We start from the raw sequence: 21908 nt of genomic DNA on the forward strand, positions 1-21908 counted from the left end.
CCGGGATCGATGCGCAGAGAGCCGCGGCGGGGGAACGGGGGCCACCTGGGAGCCTCAGACAATTTAAGAAAAATGAGATCAACATGGATTAACAATAAAACCTAGAGCGCGCCGCAGTTCCTAAATGGAGCGGGAGAAGGGTTCATATTTGATAACCATTAAATGGTTTAATGAAATAATTATAACTCAGACTCCTGAGCCCAGCCACAATCAATACCTATGAGCTCTAAGCAACAGCATGAGCCAAGTTCTGCCATTTTCACAGTGCTCCCCAGCAGGCGGAGTGTGTGACTATAAATGCGATTGACAGTAAAGTTGCATTAAAACATCCCCATCAAGGGCAATAATAGATTAAAGGCTACTGAGGCGCTGCAGTTGGCTGGTCAATATGCTTTATTTTCTGCATCACCCCCAATTTTGCCACCCTCCCGCATACTATTAGTGTGAGTCGATTTGCTGTCAATGACCAGCCCTGGCAAAAGATGCATTAATGCACGCTCACAAAAGAAGTGTGCATGGCATTATCACTTCACTCGCTTTCAAATTACAGCCTAATGCTGTCTCCAGGCAGCTTGTGACACGTTAACACTATGTGCGATTTGTTGGGATCGGGCTAAATATTTCATGTCTAAAGATTTCATCAGAGATTTGATGACAGAAATAAACTACCGCCCGGTGGGAAATCATTCCGAATAATAGAATTAGGCATTGCTGGAAAATCAACAGGAAAGGAACGATGATGATGTGGGGTAGTGGGAGAAGAGCTTCAGGGGGGAAGGAGAGCTGCAGGGAGGGCAGCTAATTAATGGCAGTGTTATTAATAAATCCAGTGAAGGGGCAGAGATTCCCAACCAGGTGTGTCTGTACCTTGCTCCAGACACCTGGTTTGGCTGCTCCTTTGTCGCTTTGGTGTGCCAAGGGACCTGACACGATACATGAGATGCATGAGGACATGCCCAGAGCTTTGCTTTATTTCCTGCTGGGTCTGGTAGAAGAGCCCTGGGTGTTCCCACCCCTCGAGCCCAGGCAAACGCTGGCCCAAGGTGGCCGCCACAAGAGCCCGCGTTCGGCACTGACTTGGGCGCGCAGCTCGAAGGCAGCAAACCCATTAATCCTCGCCTGCTCGAGGCCCCAGGACCTCTGCATTGACTACCTCCTCCAGCAAGCGCTCCCGCCTTTCAGCCTGAACAAAACAGCCACGGAGTCAATCGTGCGATGAACAAACAGGCACTTGACCAAGGAGAGGAGACAAGTACTGAGGCTCGGCGCTGAGCTGCTGCTTGGTCTCCTGGTGTAGCTGCAGTTTGCCTTTGCAGCAGACCCCGCTGCAGCGGCAGTCTCAAGTCAGAGCTCTTTTTTGTGCCCCCTCCTTACACCCAGTGTGGCCAGCACCAAACACTCAGCTCTCCCTTTTCTTCGGGTGCTTTTTTTCAGTGTGTGTTCCTAAGGATTATCTCAAAGAGCTAACAACACCCCTGCAATTGCTGGGGGGTAAGGGAGTTCCCTCTACCCCAAGGCAAGAAATTTTAGCACAGCTTGGTTAATTATCCTTAAGGCTATTGCAGCTTAAAAACCTAGGTTTAATTGCAAAACCTGTGAATGGTTAACCCCAATGAACTGTCTTTCGATAGTGCTTTCTCCTTCAAGGAACTGTGAAAGCTTCTTCAGATCTCCCTTTCTTCGCATTTTGCAGTGTGTGTAGGAAATAAACTGAGCCTGGCTCCCATAGCACGAGACGCTTGGAAAAGGAGAGGAGATTTCATTTACCCTGCTGAGCGTGCCCAGAAGGCAGCCTGCAGCGCCCAAGCAGACCTCAGAGCCTGTAAAACCAAAACACTGGTGCTAATTCCTGTCTCGTGAACTGGCTGTGCAGCGTGCTTGTGTTACCTGCAAGGGAACTGAAGATTCCTCCTCCTCAGCAGAGCCAAATTCAGCCTCTACTGCTGAAGTACCAATTAAAAACCTTCCCTTATGCCTGTTTACCAGGAGATTTGATTTGCCTTCTAAGACAGACAACACTGGTCAGTGCAAGGCAGTTTAGCTGGACTTCGTTGGCAGCTCTTAAGCCACAGTGCTCAGAGCACAACGGGTGGTAAAGGCATCGCAATGGCAGCTCTGCTGTAAAACTTGTTATTTAGGGAAGGTGCGGACCTGAACGTGGGGTTTGCTTCTGCAGAGCTCCGCTACCGCCATCAGACACGGTGCGGCTGCCTCTTTGCACCTGCAGAGACAGACCTTGCTCACTGGGGCAGAAAGTGAAGCCGGATACCTGGCACTCGTGGAGCTGCACAAATTAAAGCCGCGTAGGTGCTCGCTGCGTTTGCAGCACCCCATTACCCCATCATCACCTAACCGAGGAACGCTTGCAGCAGGCAGAAAGGGAAAAGACTTCTTTCAACACCCCGACTCTGCTCTGTTCTTCAGTTACCCACCCATTAACCTAAAAACCTTTCCCCTGTTTTGCGCACACAAACCTTCAGGCTTTGTTGTCAAGCCCTTTTTATGAACACAAAAATCTCACCAGTTTGACTCTGTATTAATTCAGTTCACTAAACCTGCCTGTACCCTGCTCCGCGTGCTGGTGTGACTGCAAATTTCATCTGTAGCCCTTACTCTCGCATGTGCCCCCCGTCCTAACTCCCTGGTGAAGTCAACGTTTCCTCTTGAATATAGGCGTTTTGTGAGATTTCATTTAATCCCCCTGGAAAAATGGTGATTTTTTTGAGATTTTGCAGGCATCTACTGACATCTGGTGGCTGAAACTCAGCAAGGCACCCCGTGTAACCAGGCTCACTGCCCCCCCCCCCGCCACCTGTTCCTAATGCAAACCCTCATCCCAGTCAAAAGTGTGTCCAGGTGATGGAGTTTCATACTAATCAGAGCTCGGTGCTTTTCCCCCCTATTTTGTGGGCGAGGTTAATTAGCACATCAATTACTCCTCAATTACTATTAGGAGATTTTAATTGCCTACTGATGATTTTTAAGGACTGCAGGCGTGCCCCAGTGAAAATTGCCACTCCTCAGAGCAAACTTCACCTGGAGCAGCGCCGCTGGCACTGCGAGCAGGAAAGCAAGCAGTGACCCTGAGGTGTGGCACCAGAGCTAAGCCACCACTCAGAGGTGACAGGGACATCAGGGCCAACACCCAGATCCCGCAGCTCCTGCTTTGCGTATTATCAACATCAGCCTCCCATTTGCAAGCCTGCCAATCCCAAAAGGGATCTGAAATATCCTTATGTGAACAGGAAGATGCCTGCTACGACCACACATGGAGCCTCGTGCCTGTTACAAGCGCCCTCGCTGCTCCTCCGCTGGCAGCCGAGCACAAACCCACCGGCCAGGCAGCGGCACTCCCCCAGCAGCGATAGGAACACGAGGCTGTCGGCCCCTCCTTCTTCCCCTTTGGGTAAGCACTGCTGAAAAACAAACCAAATTCTTCCCCGATGTTGAGAAAGGGGTTGATCAGGGACAGAAGTGTTGTCACTCCTTAAGAACCTAGTTAAAAAATAATCAGTACTAAAGGGTACAGCCCTGAACCCCGCAGCGCTGTTATACAAGGCTGCACAATAAAACTGCAGCCCAGAACTGAATAACTGACTTGGGCTTTTCTTATGCCACTGTTTTGTTTGAGTCACCCCCAGCCCTGATCTGACTCATGGAGACAACACAAAGCCACCTCCCCAACACAGCCACCACTTCTCTAGATGATAAGCAATCCCACAACTTCCCCCTAGGAGTGGGGGTTGGGGATCTTTGAGCTGAGAAACGCTGCAAGAATCAAAGACTTTTTTGTATCTATAAAGGAAAAAAAGATCGTTGCTGCTGTGGGTTAGGTATAAGCAGGCTCTAAAAGCAACTCTCTTTAAATGCTCCCAGACTTTCTGCAAGCTCATTCAGGTTGTGAACTCTTCCTTACTAGAGGCTTATCGTTGTGTCATGCAGCCATTGTGTGTGCAAATCCACACACAAGTGAACAGCCTCTCTTCCTTGGGTGGTGCAGTGCTGCACACCCCCCCCCTTCTACACCAACCCCATCTAGCTCCAGCCCACCTATGGCTGTCTACCACCCTCCACTCCAGGCTGGCCCCTGCTTTTTTCAGCTGGTAGATGAGAAACTGTGAGAAAGTGATCTGTGTAATTATTTCACCGAGGTTTTTAGGAGGGTGCAGCTCTACAGCCTTTGAACACACTAAACTTTTTCCGTATCTCATGGGGCTTGATACCAGCCTCAAACTTGACTGCCACCAACCCTGTCTAGTTTGTAACTCACTCCAGCCTTCAAGTCTTTGAACCTGTTTTTTAACCCTTGTGACTCAAGCTGGATGCAAACTGATACTAACCCAATGTATGAAAACAATCAGTTTTCTCTCCCAACTCTTTTGACACCCACATCAGTATGAAAGAACTCAGAGAAGCCTTGTGATGCCCATTAAATAGTTTTTATTCCTTAGGACATGAATTGCATTTCCACTTGTTTACAGTACTGTAAAGTGCAATGGTATTAATCTCCGCTCCTGTGCACATGTTCAAGTATTTAAAATGCCCAGAAAATTTATTTATTTATTTTTACAGCAGCTCAGTTATGGAGTTGTAATCTGGCAATACACCCAGATGTGCCTACAGGTTTGGGTCCTTCACTCTGACCCCCAGCAGGGGTTCTCCAACACTAACTGCTAGTGGAATGCACTTCCCAGCATCTTTAATCCACCTCCTCGATGGTTGGTCCAGAAGAAGCCCCACCAGATGGAGGAGCTCCACCACCAGGGAAGCCCCCAGGCATTCCTCCAGGCATCCCTCCTGCGCTCTGGTACAGCTTGGTGATGATGGGGTTGCACACCTTCTCCAGCTCCTTCTGCTGGTGCTCGAACTCCTCCTTCTCAGCCGTCTGAAAGAGAAGAGAGCGCTCAGCACCCGCTGCTCTCACCATACCCAAGGCATCCAGTGCCAGCTTAACAGCCCCATCTGAAAAACAAGCTCACACCCTTCACACCTCCACCAGCACTGGAGTAGGTGTCAGTATTTCTGCTTTAACAACTTCTGATACAACTTCAGATACTACAAAAGATCATTATTTGTGAACTAACTAGCCTCAATGAGGAGGAAGAGAAAGCTGATGCTCACTAGCTGTGGTCGCTCAGACATCCAAGGAAGGTACTTGGACTAACATGAGTCTTTCGACTTCTAGTGGAAACTACGAATGGCTTTGGAGTCACTTTCATCACTGCAACCAGTAGTTCTCTTCCACCTGAGCTGTCTTTGTAGCTAGCACTGACCAAGCAGTACAACATACCTGGTTCTTGTCCAGCCAGTTGATGATTTCATTGCATTTGTCCAGGATTTTCTGTTTGTCCTCATCAGAGATCTTGCCCTGGAGCTTCTCATCTTCAACAGTAGCTTTCATGTTGAATGCGTAGGACTCCAGGGAGTTCTTAGAAGACACTTTGTCACGCTGCTTCTCATCTTCCGCTTTGTATTTCTCTGCTTCCTGAACCATCCGCTCAATGTCTTCCTTGCTCAGCCGGCCTGCAGAACACAGCACACATTTCACATTACTTTTGGTGGAGAATTAACAACCCCCTGGATGTTTGTTACATCTTCTACAGTTACCCAAGTTAACTTGGTCATGTAGGCAGTGTAAGACCACCCATGGATTATCAGGTGCCCTTATTTCACACCACTTCATGGGCTTCGAGATTTACAGATTACTGCACTAAAAATCCAGGGCTGTGCACATTTATATCCAACTTTTGATAAAGCTGGCATGTGCATTAACAGCCAAGATTTGATAAAGCTCTAAGAGCTTTGACATCACTGCAGGCAGCTTGCCAGTCTCCTACCCTCGGAATCACGCAGTGTTTACCTTTGTCATTTGTTATCGTGATCTTGTTCTCCTTGCCAGTGCTCTTATCCACAGCAGACACGTTCAGGATGCCGTTGGCATCGATATCAAAGGTTACTTCAATCTGAGGTACACCTCTGGGAGCAGGGGGAATACCGGTCAGCTCGAACTTGCCCAGCAAGTTGTTGTCCTTGGTCATCGCACGCTCCCCTTCATACACCTAGTGGAAGAACCAGCAGACACATCAGATTTGTCCACATCGAGTTGCAACAGCTTAGCCTGTGACTCGGTCACTCAGACATCCAAGGAAGGTACTTGGACCAACATCAGTCTTTCGACTTCTGGTGGAAACTACGAATGGCTTTGGAGTCACTTTCATCATTGCAACCAGGTTAAGCTGTTAGTTCCCCTAACAAGTTAACTACTCAGAATTCTGACAGGGTCTTAAGACCAAGTGCACCTCAGGGTTGCTCGCCTACCTGGATCAGCACGCCAGGCTGGTTGTCGGAGTACGTAGTGAATGTCTGTGTCTGCTTGGTGGGGATGGTGGTGTTCCGCTTGATCAGGACCGTCATGACACCTCCAGCAGTCTCAATACCAAGAGACAGGGGAGTCACATCCAGCAGGAGCAGATCCTGGACGTTCTCGGACTTGTCTCCGGACAGAATAGCAGCCTGAACAGCTAGGCGAAAAAAGCAAGAAATTAAGAGCCTTGGAACAGATGAACCACATGCTGTAGTTAACCCCATAGCTCGCTCAGACATCCAAGGAAGGTTTTGGCCATCATTAGTAGACTTCTGGTGGAAACTACGAATGGCTTTGGAACCGGATTCATCATTGCAAGTCCAAGTAACTTCTTACTGCTCTGAGAAGCAGTACCAACTCCAGCACACCTAGCACCCACACCAGTACTGCTGAGACATTAGCTCACACAGGGCCCAGTTTACTAAGAAACCCACCCCACTGTTTTGGCATGGAAAACAAATTAAGACAGTTAAATTGTAGCAACTAAGATTACCTGCACCATAAGCTACAGCTTCATCGGGATTGATGCTCTTGTTCAGCTCTTTGCCATTGAAGAAATCCTGCAGGAGTTTTTGAATCTTTGGGATACGAGTAGAGCCACCGACCAGCACGATGTCGTGGATCTGCGATTTGTCTAGTTTGGCATCCCGCAGAGCCTTCTCCACGGGATCCAGGGTGCCACGGAACAGGTCGGCATTCAGCTCTTCAAAGCGAGCTCTGGTGATGGATGTGTAGAAGTCAATGCCCTCATAGAGAGAATCGATTTCAATACTGGCCTGGGTGCTGGATGACAGGGTACGCTTCGCACGTTCGCATGCGGTGCGAAGGCGACGAACTGCTCTCTTGTTCTCACTGATGTCTTTCTTGTGCTTGCGCTTGAACTCAGCGATGAAGTGGTTGACCATGCGGTTGTCGAAGTCTTCTCCACCCAGGTGAGTGTCACCTGCAGTGGATTTCACCTCGAAGATGCCATCTTCAATAGTCAGAATGGACACATCGAAGGTGCCACCTCCAAGGTCAAAGATAAGAACATTCCTTTCAGCACCAACCTGAAAGAGAAATTTGATTTTTCACAATTTGTTTTCTACCACTAGGTTAGCAGTTTTAGTGGTTCCAGAGACTTGTCACACCACAGCGTACCTTCTTGTCCAGACCATAGGCTATAGCAGCAGCTGTCGGCTCATTGATAATTCGCAGCACATTGAGCCCTGCAATGGTTCCAGCATCTTTTGTGGCCTGGCGCTGGGAGTCATTGAAATAGGCTGGTACTGTGACTACAGCATTAGTAACAGTCTGGGGAAAAAAAGCCAAAAAATTGTGTTTTAGGTGTTGATGACCTCACAACCACATAACAATTTGTTACATTTGGCTCAAGTCATATGCCTTACCTTCCCAAGGTATGCTTCTGCAATTTCCTTCATTTTGGTTAAAACCATGGAAGAAATTTCTTCTGGATAGAAGCTCTTTGTCTCTCCTTTGTACTCCACCTGCACTTTTGGTCTGCCAGCATCATTCACCACAGTGAAAGGCCAGTGCTTCATATCAGACTGGACAACAGAATCATCAAATCTACGCCCAATCAACCGTTTTGCATCTGGAAAAGCCAGTTGACCATATTAAAACATTTCATTCCCAGCACAGAAACATCAAGTTCATCCTAGAAAGACTGTATGAAAGCCTCTATAATGCTGTACTTTATCTGGAATTACTGCCTTGCCAAAACCTCCAAGAGGTAATAACTCAAAATGTTTGCTGTGAAATGCAGAGACTTGTGTCAGCCAATGCAGCAATGCTACTGGTGCTGCACAGTAAGCCAAAGTAGAGGCTATGAACCACTTGGTAAATCAGTCAAGGCCACTTAACACTTGCCACCAAATAACAGTCTGCAGAAAGACAAGTTTGACTTCAGAGCATGGAGTTCCCTAATACCTAGTATGAACTTGGCCATCCTTAACTCAATTTTCCCATTCTGACTAAAACACTAGGCTTTTAAGTTTAAGAGAAATCACAACCCCTGCTACATACCAGCAGCCCACATTAACTATCACAGTGGTAAGGTCTCTACACGCAAATCTTGTAGCCTTCTTACCAAAGACTGTGTTGGTGGGATTCATTGCAACTTGATTCTTTGCAGCATCGCCAATCAACCTCTCTGTGTCTGTGAAGGCGACATAGCTCGGCGTGGTCCGGTTCCCCTGGTCATTGGCAATGATCTCCACCTTCCCATGTTGGAACACGCCAACACAGGAGTAGGTGGTGCCAAGATCGATTCCGACAGCTGGTCCCTTCGACATCTTGTCTGAAAAGATAGAAGACACCAGAAGGTATGGTTAGTGGCTTGTAGTTCTTATCTACACATTCCGTTGCCAATTCAAATCTTACTAAAAACCCCTTAAAAAATATTTATTTAAGAGGAATAGTTTTTCTGGTATTTCCTGTTTTAATAGCGTCTACTGTTCAGGGAACATAGGCAAGGTATTTAAAACACCCGGGTGCCGGCGCCCAGCCACGCGGTGCGGCCACATGGTCGCGGACTCCATTTCCCATCATGCCCCGCCCCGCGGGGATCACGTGGCGCCGACCGCCATTTTGGGCGCAGGGAAGCGGCCCCTCCGCCGCGCGTGGGCCGAGCTTGGCAGCCCGCGGGGCCTGGCGCGGCCCCAGGCTCGCTGCGACGGAACGCGACTGGAAGGGGGGGGGGGCAGGGCCGGCCCAAAGCCCTCGAGGGCCGAGCGGCAAGCCCGGCTTCCTCGCTCCCCATGGGACCGCGGAGATTACACCAAGAACCCACACCCTCCCCCTTTCCCAGCCCCCTTTTAAAAGAACCGATGCGGAGCCGCCGTTACATGCGGGCAAAGAAATCGGAGCTCAGTGAACGCCACTCTGCGGAGCCCCCTCTCCCCCCAAGCGAATTCAGACCGCAGCGGCCAGGCCCTGCTCCCCGCTCCTCACCCACCCCACCGCCCAACCTCGCTCCCCACAAACCGCTGGTCCCCCCAGAGGCACCCCCAAGCCCCTCAGACCGCCCTCAAGCACCCCAGCCCCGTTACCTGAGCGGCGCGGGCGGCAGCTGGCGCGCACGGGAGCTACGCTGCTAACGGGCGGCTGCTGAATGAGAGCGGTCGGCGCCCGCCCGGCCGTCTTTATATACCCCCGCAGAACCTTCCAGAAGGGCCCGCCCCTTTTCTCGGCCCCGGCCAATCCGCTCGCGCGGCCCGCGGACCTTTCCGCCAATGGAAGCCCGCCGGAACCCACACCCTCTGTGACGCAAGCAGGAAAGGGGCGTGGCCGCCGGCCGGCCGGTATTCTCGAACCTTCATGCGCTTTCCCCCCGCCGCCCACCGCCCCGCTCCGCTCGTCCCCCGCCCGCTACGGAAAGGGGCGGGGCTTCCCGCGCGCGGGAGCCAATCGGAGCCCTCCAGCGGCCGCGCGCGGGTGGCGGCACCGGCTGGAGGGGCGCGCGAGGGCGCGAACGGCAGCCAATGGCAGCGCGGCGCCGCAGGCTCGTTTGCATTTTTCCCGCGCCCCGGGCTGGGAGCGACCAATGGGGGTGGCGGTGCCGGGGGGCTCATTTGCATAGCGCCGGGCCGGGGGTGACAAGATGGCGGCGCCCCGCGGCCGCCGCCTTGGGCCTGGAGTCCCCGGCCGGCCGGGTTAAAGGCAATTAACGGCACGGCCCCGGCTTAATTGGGGCACGGCCCCGCGGGGCGAGACCTGGCCTTATTCCAGCCCCTTGCTCCAGGCCCAGCCCCTTGCTCCGGCCCCAGCCCCTTACTCCGGCCCCAGCCCCTCGCTCCGTCCCTTCCCGCAGCAGCTGCTCCTGCCGGCCCCGCTGCCCTTTCCCGGCCCCGTGTCCGTGCCAGCCCTCCCTGGCCTCTGCAAGGAGGTGAAAACAGCGGTGTCCGTTCCCTTCCGCGCCATGCTTCTTGCTCAGGCAGAGCAGCCCAGGCTGTTGTCCACCGTGTCATAGGGCGAAGCTGTTTTCTCCACAGAGCACAGTCCGGCCTCAGCATCTCTAGTCTTAGCTTCCCCTGCCCGTAAGCACCTCTTAATGCAGCGAACCAAGCAAGGAGCTCTTCATACATCATTTCATACCTCTTTGTACATCAGTGCTACCCACAGTGCATGCTCTTGGTGTTTCCAGCAGAAAAGAAACAGAGGCTCAAGACGGGAAAATTGGCTGTTCAGGTTCCCCTCCGGCCAGTTTTGGGGTAAAGCAAGCAGACGGAGGACTGCAAACCTTCACCTGGTCGTGGTGCTGGAGGCTGACAGCTGGTCAGGGGTCATAATCCAGCCCCGGCCCCATCAGCACTGCTGTGAATTGCATCCCATGTTCACATGGCATAAAATGCCCAGTGAAAAAAGTGAATCCTAACCACGTGTTTGTACACTTAGGCAGTAGGAAAAGGTGCAAGGGAGGAAAATAAATAAATAAATATATATATATATAGAATTCCACATTCTTGTTAACTGCTTAAAGTCCAGTTCTTTGCGGGGGGGGGAGAGGGGAGTAACAAATCTCTTCCTTCAGCCTTATTCCAAATGACTGCGTGTCCTCTGTGGTACCTCGCTGCCTGCACCCCGAGCCAGAAAGCTGTGAGCTTATCTTCCTTCTGTAGTGAGCTTGGGTTATGTCTACTGGAGAACATGACGCAGTCACCCTGAATCAGCTGCTGCTTGTAGCTTGTTATCGGACCACTAATGGGCAGGTTCCTACTGCTGCCTACCACCGGGTAGGAGCTGGCATGTGGCAAGTGCTGACCCACAGCCCTCAGTAGTTTGTGGCTGTGATTTGTGCTCTGCCGTGCACTGGAACCTGTTTTGGGACCTTTGGGTGAGCACAGAAGGCAGCACCACGGGTTGGAATTTGGGTGCACATGGTCAGAGAGATGGGAGGTGCGGCACAAAAAGGAGCTGGGTTGAGGCACTGACCTGGAAATAAGGGAACTCCCCTGTGCCTTTAAAGGTAAAGGGCAATATGAGCCACCAATAAGGGGCAATATGAATCCCATATGCTGACCAGGGATGGCATGCAAGGCTGCTCCACCCTGAGCGGAGTACAGGCTGCTGAGCAATCTGCTCCTGGGCTGCCCTCGAGAGCCCCCCCAGTTTGCACCAGTGCATTGCACACCAGGTCTCAGGGGAGCTGTGCTGCCAGCAAGGCATTGCCTGCGCTTTTTTTTTTTTTTAAATCACAAGCAAGATTTCAGTAGGACCTAAGAATAGTACTACCAGCACTTTGAAATAAAGCAATGACACTCAGATGTGCAACTGTACTTTGCACAATGGACTGATGATGGCAAGGGAAGGCAGCCTAAGGAACCAGTGAGTCAGTGCGGGGAGGAGAGCAGTCTAGCAAATGACTCATTACATTAGAAATTAAAGGCTCTTTAACACACTTGACTAAAGTAGCCCGCTTATTGCGAATCAGAAAAATTAAGGCCCAGCAGGCTGGACACTGCCAAGTGTTTTGTGGTGTGGGTTTTTGTTTTGTTTTCTTAAACGATGAATGCCAACATTTTTTATTTTTTTTTAAGCCAGTTTTATACATTGCAGATCAAGCACGTTTAAAACAGAGGTAGGTAGAGAGGGGAGATTGTGAAAGGCATGCTTCCTATTCACAGTAACGGCATTTGTTACTTACACACCTCTGGCAACCGCACGCCCCAGCTGAAGTTTGAAAATGATGCAGTTCTAATGCAGCCCTTCCCCTTCCCCCCATGTTCTTCCCCTTCAGCACGGCGGTACAAACTGAGCCAGGGTAAAAATAACCCAAGATTCCTGATACTGTAGAAAAGCGTGCAATTGCACAACTCCTCTTGAAATGCATATCGCCTAATCAGGATTTTGGATGTCATCAACTCAGGAGTGAGCCAGTAACAGCCTTTCCCCATGAATCAGGGATAGACAGAAGGGCACACCTATGAGACCACTGCTGTCACTGTTTTAAATGCTGTGTAATTTAATTATGTTGCAACTTTTACTCCCAGATTTCTGTAGAGAGGATTGCTGATGTGAGACCTTTGCGCAGAACACCCTGAGGGAAAGAAGGCTGAAAGCATTGTGAGAGGAAATCAACCACGGTCATATTTAGTTAGCCTAAATTCCACCTACATCTCCACGACTGGAGATTCCTGTTAGCTAGTTCAAAATGTTTATCTGCAGACGAGATCTAAGCTGTCTGAAAACAGCCCTTAGTTGTTCAAGGTTTCACTGTCATCTCATGCACGGTTCAGGAGATGAACTGAAACGCACAGGGTGGCTCAGAAGCAAGCCCTGTGTATGTGGGAGTAGGAGAGCAGTGTTGCTGTGAGATTTTTATCTGTGCTGTGTCTGCACTGGCAGTATTTACCATATTAGCCTGAAGTGGCTATGTCCTCAGCCAGAACATCTCAGGTGAAATAGCTGCATGGAAGTCAAAACTCGATTTACTTCGATCCACCCGAGATTTCACTATTTCATACCATGTCACATAATTTAGACTGAACAAATCCCAAAGAAAAAGCTGCAGCTTCCCTGCAGTTTCTACACAAATGTGCACATAGTCCTTCTTAGCTTAAAAATAGTATTTTTACCCCCGTATCTTTTTTCTTGGATTCAACTCGACAGCATACAACATATCACAGCACAGAAGACAGAGCATTAGCACAAGTTTAGTTGAGCTGCAGCACTTCAGCTGCAGCATATTTATTTATAAAACAACCAACCAAAAAAAAATTACGAAATCATTGATTCAAAGGAATCAATAATAAATATTTGCTTTCCTCTGAGTTGTTCAGACAGTACAAGTACACCAAGTATAGCAGATAGAAGAGATGTAAGCTCAGTTTAGCAGCTGAGACAAAAGAAAGCTACATAAAATTGTATGCATTTAATCACACTAGTAATAACTGGTATATGACAGTAAATGTTTTAAGTACACTATTTTACAAAACAGAGTTTGGCTTATGGTTCATTTGTTTCCCTTGTGCAACTCCTGATAGCATCATCTGGAGCCCAGAAAACGTCCCTTTGAAAATAAAATCCCTTAGAAATGATCTCTCTCTCATATTTCCTTTGAGTAATGAACTTTTCTCTTTTGGGCTTTGTGCTAGCAACTGAAGCGCGGAATTGATTTGGTGCTCACCTGTGAGATCACCGGTGTGCAGACTGAAAAGCACCACTTCATTTCAGACTTAATGATTTTAAATCACCACGCTTTCTGGCCAGGACCATACATCTAAATTCCATGCCGGGAGCGGTTTTCCTGACACGGGTTTGTACACGGGGCAGTCTGCATGTGCGTGGATAGTGGGCACGAGGCCTCCTGCTTCCCAACCAGCGCTAGGAGCAGACAGGAATTACCACACACCAGGCTTCAGCTATTGCTTCCAACCTTTCCCCAAGGCCCATAAATCTTTCATCCCATGGAGGCGGACGTTTGACAGGGGATGATTTTCCTGCTCCAGGAAAGCTGGACTCCAGGAGAGGGCTGCCTGCAGCCTGTTCCCCCAAGGCCTCCAGGAAGGCAGCTGCTTGGTGCGGGCCGGGCAAATTCTCGTAGCTGGCAGCAAGCAGCCCCCAGGCTGTAGGCAGAGCACCCTCCTCTTTGCTAATTGCAAGCCTGGCCTGTGACTCAAAGCCAGCCGACAGTATTTGGTGCTTAAACCGTAACCAGCTCAGCCGTTGGAACTGTTATCCTCATTTTGTGGTAATCAGCTGCTGGTTGCTCAGGCGTGTGTGCTTTGCTGAGAAATTCATCCCTGGGTTTCTCTGCATGGAACAGGTGTCCCCAGATAATCTGCTGAGGTAAATCAAGCACAATAGGCAACCATAAAAGCCACAAACTAATTTAGAAGTCCTTCTCATGCCTTTCCTCAGGACTTCCCTAGCTCTGGAGGGCCTTGTAAGCACCTTGCAGTGCCTAGGCCTCCAGGGCCCACGAAAAAAGCAACAGCAGAAGAGTCACAGACGCAGCTGCTGCTTCCAAACAGCCACAGCCAAATCCTCCAGAACAAAGCTGAGCCAGGAAGGCACCTCTGGAGTAACCAGGGAAACTGCCTGGGTAAAATCGCAAGGTATCCGATACCAAGAGCCGTAATAAAAGTAAAAGCTTAACGAACAGCTAATCCCCTGGTTTAAATCTGTGACTCAAGACCTTCCCTGCCCAACAAGTTAGTATTTTGTCATACTGAGGGTGGTTAGGTTGACTGTGGTACAGAGAACAAGCAGAATCTCAGCATGTGGGATGAAAATGGGTGGCTGCTATTAGGAAGAGAAGTCCTCAGGTAGTATAGGGCAAATTTGAAAACTGTTTCTCATACAGACGTAGCCCAAACAAGGCCTCATTTTAATCAGATTTTCTAAGATCTCAAGCTTGTAAGCTAGAATGCTGGGTGTCAGAAAAAGAGGTTAATTATGATCCCTAGAGTGAGAGAATCAGAAATCTGTGGTTCTTCTGTGCTGATCCATCTCCTGCAGACTCATTCCACAAATTGGAGAAAACCTTCCCTCCCTCAGATGAAAGATAATTTTTTTTTTATTTTTTTTTGTCTTTTAATGGAAATCATCAATTTAGGAATACAGGAATTTAGAACGTGTAAGCTCAGTGTCTTCAGTGTAGCAGTGGTCAGAGCCAAGTCCTTCAGAGGAAAGTATAAATGACAGACAATTATGGGAACGTCTGCCTCCAGAGGAAGGCCTGGCCCTACCTCTCATCATTTCTTATTGGCTTTCACTTGAAGCATAAGACTATACCCCTTGAAAATGTCTGTTCTGGCTAACAGTCACAGGAAGGGTTTTGTTTGTTTTTATTTTGATTCTTGCAATTTTTGTTTATTTATTAATAGTCCTGCTAATGTTTAAGCCTCAAAAATAGCATATGGCCCACAGGTTGATATATAAGTGTGACACTGCACACATATTTTCTTCCTTTATCATTGCACCTGTTTACCTGTCCCCAGTGTATTTCCCTCATTACATGCTCTGTCACTGCATCTTCAGTCTTACCTGGATGCCTGAAGGTCAGTCCAAAAATGCTCTTTGTTCAACCTTGGGAAGAGCTCTCCAAGGCTTCTATAGTGTGGCTCACCCTACAACTGGTGAATTCAAAACCTGGTAATCCTCCAAATGCTTCCTCCCAGCTTTTTGGTAGATCGGTGGCCCTCAGTTTTTGAGGTATGCCTCCATTTTGGATTAAGCACCCAATTCTCATCTCACTAAGGCTCATTTGACACAGATACAACTCCAGTGGAGTTACTGCAGCTTTACAGCGCTGTCCATAGAAGCAGAGTCCAGCTCCTTGCTTTATGTCTCAGGGTGCATCATTAATTTTGTTCTGGCAATTAAAGCACCTCTGTTTCCTTGACATACAGGCTCCTTTCTCTTTAGTAGAGGTTAGTTCAGACACATGCCTTAAGTCTGCATCTCTTAACCTTTTTGAGTTATCCTTTCCTTTCTGCTTTAGTTACAGCTTCCAAAAGTATTTCACTAGAAGAATGAATGCAGAAAATGTGAAGCGTCTGTTCCCTTCGAGGTTTGACCACCAGGCTAGCCTCAGCAGAGACTACCTCAAAATCTTCAGGTGAGACAATGCATCTTTTAGAAAGTTCTCCAAAAAACAGTCCAAGAGACTTTCCCTTCGCCTTTAAAACTCGCTGGATTGTGATGTGTCTTTTTGTCTTCTATTGATCTCTTTAAAAAATCCTGAAGTTTGGCTTCATTTCATTTGTACAGCTCTTAGCTGACATTTTTCAACTGTAGTTTTAAAATGCTCAGTGTTCCATTTCCAACAAGGTAATTAAAATAAAAAGTTCCCCTTTCCCCTCAAATTCATCCTTCTTAAAAAAAAAAAAATCTGTATCAGAACCTCAAGTGCTGGAAGATACAAGGAAGAGTTGAGTGGGAGGGCTTCTTGTTGTGTCAATAATCACAAGTGATTAAAATTAAGCTGACCAGGGAGATAACTAGCTAATCTAATAATTCCTATGTGGCTGGTGGTGTGTGAAGTGCTTCTGGATGGCAGGAGTCTCCAGGTGGCTGGTGAGCAGTCACACTGTCTGGAACGCCCGGCTTTGGGCAGGCACCATGACCTGCGTGGCTCCCATTTTCACCAGGTTAGCATAGTCGACTTTCCTTGGCTCAGTTTCCTTCCCTTCCGTCTCCCTCTGGCTGTACTGGGGAGGAGTGAGATGGGGAGTAGCTTCTGTTGACAAAGTCCGTTGGCTGCGAGAGGCACTGTTGGCTGTCGACCTGGTTGAGGAGGAACCTGAGCGTGAGCTCCTGGAACCGGAGGAAGAGGAACTAGGCTTGACAAGGTGGGCTTTGGGTGCCTCCGCGTCTTCTCTGCAATCAAACATAGCAGGGTTCAAATGCCATGAGAACAGGAACACTCATACATTTTGCCAGACTGAATTGCTGCTGCGATGAGCAGTTGCTCACTGAAGTTGCAAGTCACCAATGCATAGTTATCAAGCAGTTTGAGCAAGGTACTGGGTTTTCTGAATTCTGTGCAACACAACTTTATAAACTGAATTCATTACTTCTCTGCAGAGCTATTAGCCAAATGGATTTATAATACATGTGCACGCAACCGGTTCTTTCTGTGTGGCTTTGAGGTCTGTGGACCAAATGCCAAGTGTCAGTGCAAAGAGTTCAGACAGTACTGTCTGCTCTGCAATCTTTACTCATAATGACAAATTACCTCAACAGGACTAGCTGAGACCAGTTCGTCAGTTTAAAATACGTGGGTAGTGAAAGAAGTGCTAGAACTGGGCCCACAGAAAGAAAAGTCATGCATGAAAAGGTGATGGAGGAGGCTCAGACTAAAAATAAAAAGGTATGCAAGATTTGAAAGCAAGAGAGAACAAGAAAAAGGAAAGGGAATAAATCAGCAAAGACTACCTTCTTGCTGGCCAAATAGGCAACCTGACTGTCAGCCAGTGTAATCAGCTACTGAATGGATTATAGAGATGCCTGCTTAACAGCACATAGATGTCACATGAGGGCAGGCAGCCCTTCACAAGCAGAAATAAGGATGGAACAAGGCGAGGGGGGTTCTTCAAGGGCAGGAGGAGCTAGAACTCCTTCCTGGAAATATCTTTTTCCAGCACTTTCCTTCCCGAGGTTAAGCTCAATTGGCTAGAGTCCAACCTCCGCTTAGAGGAGTGAGCGGCAGACCTCACACGCATGTAACAGATGAATTTAAAGAACATGCATCAGCATTCTTGGTACGCCCGTCCAGGGGTGAGGCTTCTCAACTCTGCACCCAGAAGCTCAGGGGATTTTTTCTGCCTGAGCTAAATCCAGAAGCGCAGTTGTTCAAAAGACTCAAGGAGGACTGTGAGAACCTGCCTGCCTCATAGTGTTCCCAACAGGAAAAAGCAATTTAAAAGAAAAATCAAACCTCTCAGAACCATAAGGGCTGAGTTTAATACTGGAGAGAACTACATAAGTGCTTCAAAATGCTGAAATTGTAAGCGAGAGAATAATTAATACTAAATTGCATTTAATGTAATTTTATTGTGTTTTATGCTAATCTGTCCTGGGAAAAATGTCATTTTTTTTTCTATCTTGTTTTCCGGAAAGTCTTCACAAGTATTATTCTCACGGTCACAAAAAAATTGTCAGTCATATTTCAGGGAGGCTTTACAAGTTTTTTAGAACAACCTTTCAAGACAGTTACTTAAAACATCTCAGTTACTTATAACTGAGTGAAAAGAGACATTACTGTGGATCATGCTGGGTGTATGTGAAACCGAAGGAAGGGAGGGTAGGAGGTGGAGGATTAAATGAAAGGCGTTACCTGATTTCATTTGGGGCCTCCTCTTCCTCATATCTCTTCTTTTCTTTCCTTCTTATTGTCAGCCTCACCACCAGGAAAAGGAGGGCAAGTCCCACCACCACGCCACAAACTGCTCCAGCAATCATACCAATATTCTGAGCATCTGTTGTCCAGAAAATAAATGTGTTAGCTGGTAAACTCCCAGCAGGAGTCATACGGTCAGATTCTAGTCCGCACTAGAAATTACACCATCGTGTATAAATCAGAACAGAATGTAATAAATTAGACTACTTCTTTTGGTGTCACCATGCAGAAATTGAACCAATTTATCTTAAAGCGCTTATTTCTAAACCTGAGCCAAGACTGAGAAAAGCATTCACTTCTAGAAGGGTGAGATCCAAGAGCTATGCCTTCAGCTGTGGGTAAGAATTGAAACGGGGAGGAGAAATCCTCACATAAGAACCCAGAACCACACAAAGCACAGAGGCAGACAGGACAACCCACATCCAAAAAATAAGTACCAAGCAGTTTTGCAGAGGCAGAAGAGTGATTGAACTACAAATACTTCCCCATGAGGTACAAATATTTCCCCATAAGGATTTTTTCCCCTTCAACTCACCCTGAAATGATTACAATCTACTTGCAGAATGAATTACTCAATTGGAAAAAAAGTGACCTGAGGATGACAAAGAGGAGGGGAGAAAGGAAGACTGTACTGTGCAAATGCAAGGCATTTTTCATCCATAATAATAAAGTTAATGAGACAACACTTCCTGATGTCTATGAGCCCTTGGCTGAACCTGTATGAAACTTCATTTCAGTGTTCAGGTTGGGTTTGGCCGAAAGTTGTTTCCTTAAGGCTTGTCCCTGTGGAGGGTTTAGCAAATCAAAATGAGGTTTTAAACCAATTCAATTGGTATAAAAGCTGCCAGCACGCTTTTACATCAGAAGGGAAGTAAAATGCCTGAGGGGAACAGGTTTTCTCTGCTACATGACCATACTCCAGTTACTTCAGGCCTGGTTGGGCAGACAAATTCCAAATCTAAGGAATCTCCACAGAAGAGACCTCTCTATCAGCAGCCTTTTATCACAACAGTTCCAGCTCTTGCTGATCTCCCCTGAGAGCTGCACATAAAAACCTGCTAACCTGTATTGTTTGATTGTTTGTACTTGCTGTCAGTGTTGGTGCCACACTCCACCCTTTTTATTGCATGCATATGCAAAGACACAGGTACATAGACACACACACACCCTTGATGTGGTTCATCAGGTAGGACATTTATTTTAATCTCTGGTATTTTGGCCGGAATTTATTAAGGCTGGATTAAAATCAAACTGTGTCAAAAAGTTGCTTTTTATTCTGCATTTTACTTCAAGTCAGAGTCAGCTTTTCCAGGCTATCATTAGTTTACTGTCTCAAGTTCAACAAACATTTAATTCGGAATTGGAATGAGGGACTACCCATGGAGATTTTATACCTAACAGTGATCTCATGCAGTCATTACACCCAGAAATAATTAAAAGCTGGAGATTCAGCAAACCAACTCACGTTTTTTCCCCCCAATATTCTATTAGTCATTCTCAAAACTCAGATTTTCTAACAGACCAAAACATCTGAGCCCAAATAACATATTTACCACTCTACGTTTTAAGAAGGACTGCTGAGCAAAACAGAAATGTAGTAAGAACTGTTGCATGTGATTCAAGTACAAAAGGGCAAAGGTGTGGCAGAGTTCATCAGCTGAAATAGGACAGCTGAGAAGCTGCGCTGCTCATATGGTAGGGAGAATATTAGTTATGTGCCAATACTCACGCTGCACTGTCACCTGCACAACACAGCTTTCTTGTCCAGCCTCGTTGGTGGCAATACATCGGTATAACCCTGTACTCATCTGGGTAAGATTCTTCAGTAAGACTTGCCCGGGATTAGAAATGTCTGAAACAGGAAAAACAACACCAGGATTAACCAAAAAAGACTAAGCGGCTATACGGGTGGATGGAACACGGTAGAACTCATTGAACCTCCAGATCAAATCAGCTCAAGAACAATGACACCTCAAGAAAGCTCTGTTGTCAACCTTTTGCAAAACACTACAACTCAGACTTCCTTGCGCAGGGTGGAGCATGCCACAGCATCCAGCTGCAGCAGTGAGAAGCACTGATACACCACTGTTGTCACTGCTGGCAAGCGATCCCCATTTAAAAGGCATGACTGTACGTGTGGGTGGTTATCTGGCGTTGAGCACACGGAGAGCTCCAAGAGGAAATGACCTGACTTACTGACTCTCGATGTGGGCGGGAGATGTTCAGCTCTCTCGTCCTCTTCATTTATGCGCTGCCATCGGTAGGAGATGGGGGCAGTGCCAGAGGATGAACGGCACTGCAAGGACAGGTCTTTTCCTTCTGACAGCTCCCCTTCCAGCCAGCATTTGGGCTTGGACGGCTTCTCTATAAGAAAAAAAACACAGGTCATGCACACGCAGCAGACTGTTTTCTCAGTGGAAAACCCTTTTTTTGGCAAGAGGATGCATTTAAGCAGCTTCCAAAAGCTGCCTTCTCTGGAAAGCATTGGGGAATTACACCATTGATATTTGTTAGTGGACTTCAACTGCAACCTTGTGCAACTTCATAGTCTAAAAAGTAGAGCTGGCTGGCTCAGACACAGAAATTATGTGTTTTGGGGAAGTCTGCCTCATGGATACTTGCACCAGTGGAGCTGTATCACTACATTTCTCTTCTAGGTACTATTTAGAGAACTTCCTTCCCTCCCCTTGCTTTGTCATTTCTCCCTTTTCCCCACGGCATCTGGCAGGCCACAGCAGGGCTTCCACTGAATGATAGCATACATGCCAAATGCCAACTGGTAAACCGGAATCAAGGAAGAGAAATTCTAACCCCAGCAGTTTATTCGTCACCCTCACTGACCCGGATCAGTTTGGGGTCCGGGGACATGAACCCAGAGTCCTCAGCAGGCGACCGGACAGAGTGATCACCACTAGGATCTCATTCTAGTTTGTGCGATGAGATCATAGAGATAATTCGGAAAGAACAGTTCATATGATTTTGCAAGTGTGTACACTTACCTCAAAACAGTTCTCTGGGCTCTTCCTGTGTTCTGTCCTTTGCCAAAAAATGCTAAGGTTGATATGGAGCTAGACAGTGAAACCTGATCATGAGAAGTCTGTGTGTATTTATACTCCACTGAAATAAATCTCTCTCCAGGAAATGAAACAAGTGATTTTTTTTCCCCTTTGGAAAAACAATAAGATGATCTTACCTACAACCTTCAGGGTGATGCGAACCCATTCATACTGCCCAGCTTTTTTGACCTTACATATGTAATTCCCTGCATCACTGGGCTGCAGGGATATGATCTGTAAGGATGCATCTCCAGCACGGAAGTTGGAGGTGAATGAAACACGGCCTTTCTGCTCCTCGTTGAGGTCATCATAAACGCGGCCTCCAGAGTAAGTGATCACCTGTGGGGCAGAGACAGTCGCTGATCAGCCAGCTGGGATTTTACTTTCATATGGAACAACAAAACAAAGTATTTCCAGGAACTGCAGACTAAGGTTCTGCATGGCTAAGGGTCTTACCTAGGGTCACACGGGAAGCCTATGGCAAGGCAGAAAATTAAACTTGTAATTCAAGTCTGAGACTGAGACAAAAACTGTATTTACACTAAAGGTTCACATTTGAGCATTTTTACTAGCATCAAAATAGACACAAGCTTATGTCACAATATGTAAATGTATTCTCTAATCTTAGCTGGATTTAGCTAGC

General features: G+C 47.6%; 2 protein-coding genes and 3 non-coding genes across 6 annotated transcripts in view; all 5 read right to left on the bottom strand.

The window, feature by feature from the left end:
* Nucleotides 1-4423: 4423 nt before the first annotated feature.
* Nucleotides 4424-9570, bottom strand: HSPA8 (heat shock protein family A (Hsp70) member 8). Its single transcript, XM_048063429.2, has 9 exons — nt 9415-9570; nt 8454-8663; nt 7753-7958; nt 7505-7657; nt 6858-7413; nt 6319-6521; nt 5861-6059; nt 5291-5523; nt 4424-4885 (listed from the first exon to the last, which is right to left on the bottom strand). The coding sequence occupies exons 2-9, from the start codon at nt 8656-8658 to the stop codon at nt 4700-4702; spliced, it is 1941 nt and encodes a 646-aa protein (XP_047919386.1). The 5' UTR covers nt 8659-8663; nt 9415-9570; the 3' UTR covers nt 4424-4699.
* LOC125182772 (small nucleolar RNA SNORD14) lies at nt 5131-5227 on the bottom strand. Its single transcript, XR_007163292.2, has one exon. It is a non-coding gene; the product is annotated as a small nucleolar RNA SNORD14 (small nucleolar RNA).
* LOC125182771 (small nucleolar RNA SNORD14) lies at nt 6130-6226 on the bottom strand. Its single transcript, XR_007163291.2, has one exon. It is a non-coding gene; the product is annotated as a small nucleolar RNA SNORD14 (small nucleolar RNA).
* LOC125182770 (small nucleolar RNA SNORD14) lies at nt 6592-6682 on the bottom strand. Its single transcript, XR_007163290.1, has one exon. It is a non-coding gene; the product is annotated as a small nucleolar RNA SNORD14 (small nucleolar RNA).
* Nucleotides 9571-13016: 3446 nt separating the features above from the next.
* Nucleotides 13017-21908, bottom strand: part of CLMP (CXADR like membrane protein) — a 61346-nt gene continuing 52454 nt past the window's right edge. For both annotated transcript variants that reach the window (XM_013187229.3, XM_013187230.3), the window contains exons 4-8: nt 21403-21604; nt 20406-20573; nt 19939-20061; nt 18147-18288; nt 13017-16687 (exon numbers count right to left, since the gene is read on the bottom strand). In XM_013187229.3, the coding sequence (XP_013042683.1) occupies nt 16393-16687; nt 18147-18288; nt 19939-20061; nt 20406-20573; nt 21403-21604 (930 nt within the window). In that variant the 3' untranslated portion in view covers nt 13017-16392. The remainder of the gene's footprint in view (nt 16688-18146; nt 18289-19938; nt 20062-20405; nt 20574-21402; nt 21605-21908) is intronic.

This window comes from Anser cygnoides, chromosome 21 (assembly GCF_040182565.1).
Source record: "Anser cygnoides isolate HZ-2024a breed goose chromosome 21, Taihu_goose_T2T_genome, whole genome shotgun sequence".
Classification (NCBI taxonomy): Eukaryota; Metazoa; Chordata; class Aves; order Anseriformes; family Anatidae; genus Anser; species Anser cygnoides.

Coding starts and splice junctions, on each gene's coding strand:
- HSPA8 (XM_048063429.2), bottom strand. CDS start 8,658: ATGTCGAAGGGACCAGCTGTCGGAATCGATCTTGGCACCACCTACTCC. Junction 7,959..8,453: donor TCCCACCAACACAGTCTTTG/GTAAGAAGGCTA, acceptor TGGCTTTTCCAG/ATGCAAAACGGTTGATTGGG. Junction 4,886..5,290: donor ACTGGCTGGACAAGAACCAG/GTATGTTGTACT, acceptor CTTCTCTTTCAG/ACGGCTGAGAAGGAGGAGTT.